The following is a 9,462-nucleotide window of genomic DNA, read 5'->3' on the forward strand; positions in this document are numbered from 1 at the left end:
AACTGGACGTAGGGCATTCTTGCCTGAACCAGTATAAATCTCGAGTCATTATGTGCTAGGCCATATCCGATCGGATGCACGACAACACACAGTCGAGTATTTTGGTAGTCGCCCATTTTTTGTTGCGACGATATACATATAAGTTGTCTGGATGTAAGTATCAACTTAAGTGCATAGCATCTAAAATAAAAAATTACCATAAAAATAGAATCTATAATACAGGTAGCAACTTGTATATGTATAGCGTAATCGAACTCTGTTGGACATGGTTCGATCAATGATGAGCCAGTCGGACCTACCGTTATCGTTTTGGGGTTACGCTCTAGAAACAGCAGCTTTCACATTAAATAGGGTGCCATCAAAATCCGTAGATAAGACACCATATGAGATATGGACTGGCAAGACTCCCAGTTTGTCTTTTCTAAAGATTTGGGGTTGTGAAGCATTTGTCAAACGACTCCAGTCTGACAAGCTTGCACCCAAATCGGATAAGTGCATATTTGTGGGATACCCAAAGGAGACCTTAGGGTATTACTTCTGCAATCGATCTGAGGGCAAAGTGTTTGTCGCTAGGAATGGAGTTTTCCTAGAGAAAGAGTTTCTCAAAGGAGAGAAAAGTGGAAGAATGGTGCAACTCGAAGAAGTTCGAGATGAGCCAATAGGACAAGACTCTATAAGTGACGCTAATGTAGCTGAACAAGTTGAGATGCCTATGGCAACAGAAGCACCTCCGCAACCACGAAGGTCAGCAAGGCTCCGCGCAACGCGGGAATTATTATTGTTAGACAATTATGAGCCTGCAACATATGCAGAGGCGATGGCAGACCCTGACTCTGAGAAATGACAAGATGCCATAAAATCCGAAATAGAATCCGTGAAGGAAAATCAAGTTTGGAACTTGATAGACCCGCCTGATGGTGTGAGAACCATCGAGTGCAAATAGATCTATAAGAAGAAGAAAGATATAGATGGAAATGTTCACATCTATAAAGCTCGACTTGTCGCAAAAGGTTTTCGACAAGTTCAAGGAGTTGACTACGACGAGACTTTTTCGCCCGTGGCGATGCTTAAATCTGTTCGGATTATTCTAGCTATTGCTGCATATTTCGATTATGAAATATGGTAGATGGATGTCAAAACAGCTTTCCTTAACGGAAATCTGACTGAGGATGTGTATATGATGCAGCCCGAGGGTTTTGTCGATCCGACCAATGCTGGAAAGATATGCAAGCTTCAAAAATCCATTTATGGATTAAAGCAAGCATCTCAGAGTTGGAATATTCATTTTGATGAAGTAATCAAAGGGTTTAGCTTCATTAAAAATGAAGAAGAAGCTTATATTTATAAGAAGGAAAGTGGGAGCTATGTTGCATTTCTAATCTTGTATGTAGCTGACATACTGCTGATTGAAAATAATATTCCTATGCTTGAGCCCGTAAAGACTTCATTGAAAAATAGTTTTTCGATGAAGGATTTAGGAGAAGCAGCATACATACTGGGCATCAAGATCTATAGAGATAGATCAAGGAGGCTTATAGGATTAAGCCAGGATACTTATATTGACAAAGTGTTGAAACAGTTCAACATGGAAGAGACGAAAAAAGGGTTCTTGCCTATGTCACATGGCATACATCTTAGCAAGAGTCAGTGTCCTACGACAACTGATGAGTGGGATCGCATGAGCAAAGTTCCATATGCTTCGGCAATTGGATCTATTATGTATGCAATGATAAGTACCCGTCTAGATGTTTCTTATGCTCTAAGCGTTACAAGCAGATACTAGTCTGATCCGGGTGAGAGTCACAGGACAGCTGTGAAGAACATTCTTAAGTAATTAAGAAGAACTAAGATTGTGTTTTTGGTCTATGGAGGTGAGGAAGAGCTTGTTGTAATGGGTTACACCGACGCTAGCTTCCAAACTGACAAAGATGATTCAAAGTCCCAATCAGGTTACGTGTTCACAATAAATGGTGGTGCTGTTAGCTGGAAGAGTTCCAAGCAGGAGACGGTGGCCGATTCTACAACAGAAGCTGAGTACATCGCAACTTCGGAAGCTGCGAAGGAAGGTGTTTGGATAAGGAAGTTCCTTATTGAGCTTGGTGTGTTCCCTAATGCCTCTAGCCCGCTGGATCTCTACTGTGACAACAGTGGAGCCATTGCGCAAGCTAAGGAGCCAAGGAATCACCAGATATGCAAAATACACACGGACTTGAACATTTAAGATCCGTTGACAAAACCCCTTCCACAACCCAAGCATGAGAGGCACACAAGAGCAATGGGTATTAGATACATTCTGGATTGACTCTAGTGCAAGTGGGAGACTGTTGGAAATATGCCCTAGAGGCAATCATATTTCCTTGTATTCATGATTAATAAAGTGTTCCTTGAATATTCATGGATGACAACTTGCATTGATTAATGCTTATGTGAAGTATTTGTGAAACTCTTTACTTGTATGAATATTCTAAAGTGTTCCTAGTCGGAGTTCATGTGAGGACACACATGAATATTAGACTAGCACATGTATTAGTTGATTGACTACGTTTCACAAGCCATGGACATGGTGATATCAAACTAATAATGTGGGCTCATGTGAGACATGAGATTGAACTGACCCAACACGAGATGATGACTTCTCATTACACAATATGTACGTTGTGTCCTAAGACCTGAGATCGTCGTATGTACTCAAGATGTGAACCGACTTACTTAGGAGCCATAAAACGCTGCACCGTAATAAGATAGTCATAAAGGTGGCTTTCGGGTCTGTCAAGAAGCATGCTGTGAGTCATAGTCGGTCAAGATGAGATTTGCCCCTCTCTACAAGAGAGAGATATCTCTGGGCCCCTCGAGTGATTTGGATCAGGAAATGCATGGCCATGCTGGGGTTAAGAGTTAACCAAGGATTCCGAATCACAGGATCAAGAAAGAGTGGTCGGCTTTAAGTTAGACCAAATATCGTGAGGCAAAGAGAATAGCATGTATATAATATTGTGGCGGCTCGTCTGATATGATCTTTGTGTGCGTATAGGAGTTGACATGTCTTTCTGGAGGCCACTGTCTACTATTAGGCCGAATAAGAGTACTCGGGCCATGTCTATTCGCATGTGAGCCCATAGGGTCACACACTTAAGGGAAAGAAACCTGATAAGGATGAGATCCGAATTAGACTGGGCTTAGGTGCCCTAATGGGCCATTTAGGCCCAAAAGGGGGCACCCAAGGTGGGGCCCAAGGCAGCCCCACCCAAGGGGCTATATAAACAGAGGAGGGGTGCCTAAAAACCCTAACAGTAGCTACTGTTCACACGCGTGAACAGTACCTGCTACAGTAGTCGCCCCCTTTTCTGGCCGCCCCTCTTGTGCGCCAAGCCCTAGGTCGCCCTCGCGGACCTAGCAGTCCGGATTGCGGCGCTTCTTCCCGTACGTGTGGACTTCATGGAGGTGCTGCGCTTGCTGCACAAGAACGAGCCGTTCGTGAGGTGGTTCACGCAATTGCACTGCCGGCTTCCATCTGCACTGCACCGACGCGCTACAGAAGTTCCGCAACCGCGCGTCTAGTGGTAATCACGTGATCTATAACTGCAGTAATCCTGATTTATGCGGTAGAAAATTTTTGTTTTTGCTACCCCATATTCCTACACATACAACAACCGAATGTTCTGCATATTCATAAGCTAGATGGATATTTTTCTATAACATTTCTTATTGTCATGTGTCATGAACTTGGAAGTTAGCTTTGTTTCAAACACATATAACATGCTTGGAATCTATAAAACATGAACTTCAGATTCTGGCATGAACTCTAATGGTGTGCTTTGGCAAAGGGTTGACAACTTGACAAACAAAGCAGAAAAAGCTCTTCCCAGCAAGGATGAATTGCAAAATACCGTAGTTGGAATTCTAAAGAAGGTCGACTTCAACACGGTGTGTTACTGTGCTCAAGGAAAGAAACTATCAAGCTCACCGTCTGCGATGAGCTGATGAAGTTAGAGGAGGCAGACGGTGACTAATATGAAAATGATGACGCTGACAAGATAGAACCAGAGTATCAAGTAGGACGAGGGCCAATAGGCTCGAGCCCTTTAGCCTTAGGGCTTGTTTGGTTAAAGAGACTTTTTTTTAAGTCTCTGTCACATCAAAAGAAATCTTATTATTTTATAGTATCAAATAAAATCTGTTTATAAATGTTTTTTTGACAGCTGAGTGCTAATTCGCGAGACGAATCTAATGAATCTAATGAGCCTAATTAATTCATAATTTGCTACAGTGATGCTACAGTGACCATTCGCTAATTATGGATTAATATACCTCGTTAGATTCGTCTCGCAGTTTAGCCCTAAGGTTCTGCAGTTAGTTTTATAATTAACCTTTATTTAATACTTCTAAATACTAAAATTCTATATGGTCTAAAGTTTAGTCTCTATAACCAAACAACCCCTTATACTTATTGCTGTGACAGTGTTAATTATTGTGAGTCGATGCCATCGGTAATGTCCCCTGTTTTGGGAATGTAGAACGCCATACACCTCCAAAGCAGACTGATGAGGGGGCTTAAGCTGGCGTGGCAGCCTGCGATGATTAGTTCACGCTAGCCCGAAACTCTAAAATTGTTCTAAATAGTATGCGACTCTATAGGGTGAGATTATTATTTTTCCTTCACTATAATATATTATGACCGATCCATCTGTCGCTTTTTCTTTACTTTCTCAGTTCTCTCTGTGGTTTACATGAGGGTTTTCTTCTGTTAAATTTTTATATGATTAGTGCAATCCCATATCTCGGTAGAATTTGCGGTGGTTATCACGTGACGAATTGGCGAATTGCCAGGGGTGGAGCTACATCTTGTTGTCGTTGTCAGCTGACAACCACGGATTTTAGAAAATTTAGTGTAAAATACTGTTCAATTACTGTATCCAGGTTAATGACACCAGTAGAAAATGATGTTGACACCGATGAATCAGGAGGTTGGCTTCGCCGCAGCAAATTGCAATATGACTTTATGTTCGTGTGGGGGGCATATTTGTATTTTGCCAGCGAAGTTGATCTGATGAATAGAGTGGTGGGAGAAGTTCGACCTCATATAGAATAGAGTTGGCTGGAGTCTTTCCTTTGAAGGTGAAACAATTTTCCTTTTACACTGGGATATTTGAGTTATCTTGTTGCAGATTCTGCATTTGGACCAAAGTTAGCTGGCACCACAAATCACCACACACTGACACTGCAGGGTTGCTGAGTGGATTCTAGAGTAGCTAACTAGTTACACGGACAGGAAAAAAATTTGGAAGAAAAGGAAACCGAAGTTCTCAGCTCAACTCAATCGTCAGCATGTCAGTCGTCAGGCCTGGTTCCACTGCAAGTAGGCCGCCTCCTTTATCCACTTGTTTCTTCGGCTTTGGATGAACTCGTCAAATTTCCTGTTCAGCTCGTCGATCTCTAACTCGTCCAGCCCTCCCCCTGTTTCACAGGCTGGTTCCCCGGCAGCAGTCTCCAACTCCACGGTGATGCTATCTCCTTCCAGCAGCCCCAGCAGCTCCGATCTCGTCATCGCCGGTACATCTTCTTGCTCCTCTAGCACTTCCAATGTCGTCGTGCTGCCAGATGTCATCACTGGCTCTGTGAATGCCTCCTCTGACGCAGTGCCGCTGTTGATCTTGTCCTGAAGAGGACAGTCTGAATATGTGACGCACGGTTTCGCGGCGCATCGCCGCGCCTCCTCCTGATGGCGCTGCGCCTGTTGTTTCTCCAGGGCACCGCCGGGTAGCTCGCAAGCGTCGGCGACGTCGCTCGCGGACGCGCCGGCGGCGAAGAACCAGCGGCAGTCGGCGGCGAGGAGGGCGAGGATGGCGTTGGAGAGCAAGAACAGCGCCGTCCTGGTGGTGACCAGGCTCCCAGCAGCCGCGAGGAGCCAAGCCGGTGGCAGGATCAGGGCGAGGGAAGCGACGGCTCCCAACGCGAGGACGGCGGCTCGCGAGGCGTCGACGCCCTTCCTCAACCTCCCGACGCCTGGATCGCAGTCGCGGCTCTCCAGGCTGAGGCTGCTATGGTGCTCGACGTGCAGCTGCAGCAAGTGATCCATGCTGTCAGTGCTCTTGCAGGTGGTAGTGGTGGGTCGCAGAGGCTCACGTGACAGATTAGAGGAGGGGGAAGGATGTGATCCGATGACGGAGATGGGCTGCTGGGTCCTCAAGGACAGCAGCCTGTCGGGGGATTTAGCCCGTGTTTGGTTGAGTAATTCCAAATTCCAAATATTTTTTCCGGCACCTGGATGGAGACTTAAATCTAGACGAAATAAAAAACGCATTGCGACTGCTATCTGTAAATGCCGAGACGAATATAATGAACCTAATTAGGCTGTAATTAGATGCTAAATTGCTACAGTAATGCTACAGTAAATAACCTCTAATGACAGATTAGTTAGTCTCATTAGATTCGTCTCGCGATTTACAGACCAGTTCTGTAATTATTTTTGTGATTAGTCAATATTTAGTACTTTAAATGTAGAAAGATGCCTTTTCAAAATTTTTGCAGACTGCAACCAAACGGGGCCTTATACAGGCTTGAGTGACAGTGCTACAGCTCCATGTGCAAACGAACTGCAGTTTCAGATTCTTGCCGGCGTACTTTCCCAGCTGCTGAATAATCTATGCAGCGCCGCTACCTAATGCTAAGGCTCTCCGCAGCGGGCTCTCTAAAGCGAACTGCACGTGGGATAGAGTTCGTTTTACCGTGAAAATGTGCTGCAGCGGGGCTCTCTATCTCCAACTGTATTTTTCAGATCATGCCTCCGCTCTCCAAATCCAGAGTAGGTAGCGACCAGATAGCGAGCAACGCTACACGCGCGGGCCCGCGCACCTAGGCGCCATCGCAACCACCGGCCGACGCGCTGTCGCCGCCACGGCCATGGGAGAACGAGTGAGGGAGGAGGAAGAAGGGCAGCGGCGGCGGAGCTCGCTCGCCCGCCGGTTGCTGGGGCGCGGGTGGCCGGCGCTCTGCTGGGGGCGGTGAGGACCTCTGCGCCGCCGCACGCCATGGCCGCCGCCGCCGTCCCGCAAGCCAAGCAGGGGAGGGGATGTGGCGCACGCCGGCCAAGCAGGGGAGGGGGAAGGACGGCCGGCGCGGCGAGGAAGGGAGGAGAGGGGTGCACCGGCGAGGAGGGAGGTTGCACGGCGCCCGCTCCACCACGCCGAGCAGGGAGCGGTTCGCGGGCGAGGGAGCGGGGAGCCGGAGCTTGAGGGCCATGGCCGCCGGGCCGCCGAGCTCGAGGCGGGCCATGGCCACCGCGCCGAGGAAGAGGGGCACCGGGGAGGAGGGGCCGCCGGGAGGGGAGGGGCTCGGCGCCCACCCAAGGCCGTGGCGGCGCGGAGCTGAGGCCGGAGGAGTGGCCCGACACGCCGCCGCCCGTCGTGTCACCGGCGCGGGGAGGGAGGAGAACGGAGGAGGGAGGGAGGAGGAGGTGGACAGCGGTGGAGGCCGGAGGAGGTGGCCGACGGTGGTGGTCGGGGGAGGAGGGGCGCGGTGGCGGAGGGAGAGAGAGGGGCCGCGGTGGGAGAGAGAGTGGGGAGGGAGGGGGGTAAAAAAAGGAAAAATAATTATGACACGTGGGCCCCATTCCTGGTAGTTGGTATAGAGTAGAAATTTAGAGAGTGAATGAACGCGGAGAAACTGAATATAGAGAGGAGAATTTTGATGACCAGGTAGAAATATTCTTTTTAGAGAGTGAATTTAGAGAGTGACGAGTGCGGAGAGCCTAATGCAAATGCCTCGCCATCTGTCTGGGAAGTGTCACGGAACCTGCCGGCGCATGCTTAGTCAGGGAGCAAATCATCAAATACTGACAGACCGTGTCCTGCAGGCACAGCAGGTTTCCACGCGCTGTGATTCGCAGCTGTATGCTACGCGGTGAAATCCAGCCAACCTGCAAATCCGTTGGGTCGGTCCAATGCAAGTCGATCGCTGACGCCACAGAGGCCGCCGTTCCTGGAATTCTAGCGGCGGTGACGTCCTCGCGTGCCGAGAGCTGAAATTCAGAGAAATTAAAGCTTCAGCCTTAAGGAGCCTGAGAGAGCACGAGACGAGACTGAAAGTTCAGAGAACGTTCAGACCGACTTAACAGCGCCACAAAGCTAAGGCCAACAGATTGCAGAAGCCTGAAGGTGTCTCGCGTCTTTTCTCTGCCTGATCGGATCGTCGAGCACAGGCGCTGCTTCATGATCGTCGATCAGCATCCCGGAGGGCCCGGGTGATGAAATTTATCTACTCCCACCGTTCTAAATTATTAGTTGGTTTTTCTAAACTACTACTAGTTTGAAACGGATGAAGTATATCTTAAGCGTTGGAATCACAGAAGATGTCGCCGAACAGCTCCCTACCGTACACTCCATTTTCTGAGGATTCAGGTCATGTTCCATCTGTTTGTAGTGGCGCTCGCGACACCTGGCGACGCTAGATCGGCGCCGCTCACGTGGACAGGAGACAGGCAGCATCTACAGGACCTTTTTTTTGTGGTGGCTTGCTGACTCAGGTCTCGACATCTTGAGCGTACAGGGTGGATTTGTGATAGAGGCAGCCCGACAGACGATGATCCTGTCGTGTCCAGGCTCATGCCGGATACGGGGCATACGGCGTCGCCGTGGCATCGTTAACCAGCAGCAGCGGCACGTCTTGACATTTTGTTCAACGTACTAGCAGCATCTGGATTCTATTATTTGTGGCAGGAAAGGAAGATCGAGCAAGATCACAATGCGGACTGAAAACTCTTTGCGCACGCATTTTGTTTCGAGGATCAAAGCGGTATAGTAGCTGGCATTGGATGGCCAAGTTAAGGTCCTGTTAGAATTCCGGAGCTAAACTTCAGCCCTGTTGTTGAACGTAAAGAGATTAAATATGAGCTAATTGCATAGACACTGGCTAATTGGTAGTTAGAAACCATGGGCACCTAATTAACTCATGTTTAAGCGATTAACATATTTAGGCTAAACTTTAATTAGCCCTTATGTTTTAGCACATTGAAACGAGGTCTAAGTTACTTCATCACTTCCATCAAAATGACTATAGTTTCTCATTTTCTGACACGACTGGGCCCTGTCAGTTAGTGCTTCTTCTTTTCCAAAACATAAAAAAAAGGACTCGATCGGATTATTATTATTATTATTATATTTTTAATATTAGGAGTATTGTTTTAGATGCTTAATTTATATTTATAAATATATAACGCTCAAGACAAGGTAATGCACATATACATTTAAAAATACAGGGATCATTATTATGTTTTTTAGATTATGATATATTATTTAATATCAAATATAATCTTAACAATAGTGTTGAATTATGCTCGGCTCGAACCTCGAGGCTTTAGAGTTTAGATTGGTGTCTAGGGATCATTATTGTCATCATTGAATTATTATGCAATTTTGGTGTCTAGAGTCTCGATTGCGGAAGCGGTAGTCCCAGCATCTGGCGAAG

The 9,462-nt window shown here is 47.1% G+C and overlaps 1 protein-coding gene across 3 annotated transcripts; it reads left to right on the forward strand.

Annotated features, from left to right (window-relative positions):
- The first annotated feature begins 5,188 nt into the window (after positions 1-5,188).
- Positions 5,189-6,206, forward strand: LOC120650422. 3 transcript variants are annotated; one of them, XR_005665599.1, is made up of 3 exons: positions 5,189-5,356; positions 5,466-5,550; positions 5,638-6,206. XR_005665599.1 is itself a non-coding variant. In XM_039927552.1 (3 exons), exons 1-3 carry the CDS (start codon positions 5,326-5,328, stop codon positions 6,069-6,071), a joined length of 441 nt encoding a protein of 146 aa, XP_039783486.1. In that variant the 5' UTR covers positions 5,189-5,325; the 3' UTR covers positions 6,072-6,206. The 3 variants fall into 3 exon arrangements, 1 of the variants encoding a protein (XP_039783486.1); XM_039927552.1 differs by having other exon boundaries at positions 5,747-6,206; XR_005665598.1 differs by having other exon boundaries at positions 5,189-5,550.
- Positions 6,207-9,462: the final 3,256 nt, after the last annotated feature.

The sequence above is a fragment of the Panicum virgatum genome, chromosome 9K (genome assembly GCF_016808335.1).
Source record: "Panicum virgatum strain AP13 chromosome 9K, P.virgatum_v5, whole genome shotgun sequence".
NCBI lineage: Eukaryota > Viridiplantae > Streptophyta > Magnoliopsida > Poales > Poaceae > Panicum > Panicum virgatum.

Coding starts and splice junctions, on each gene's coding strand:
- LOC120650422 (XM_039927552.1), top strand. CDS start 5,326: ATGTCAGTCGTCAGGCCTGGTTCCACTGCAA. Junction 5,357..5,465: donor CAGGCCTGGTTCCACTGCAA/GTAGGCCGCCTC, acceptor CCTGTTTCACAG/GCTGGTTCCCCGGCAGCAGT. Junction 5,551..5,746: donor CTCCGATCTCGTCATCGCCG/GTACATCTTCTT, acceptor TTGTTTCTCCAG/GGCACCGCCGGGTAGCTCGC.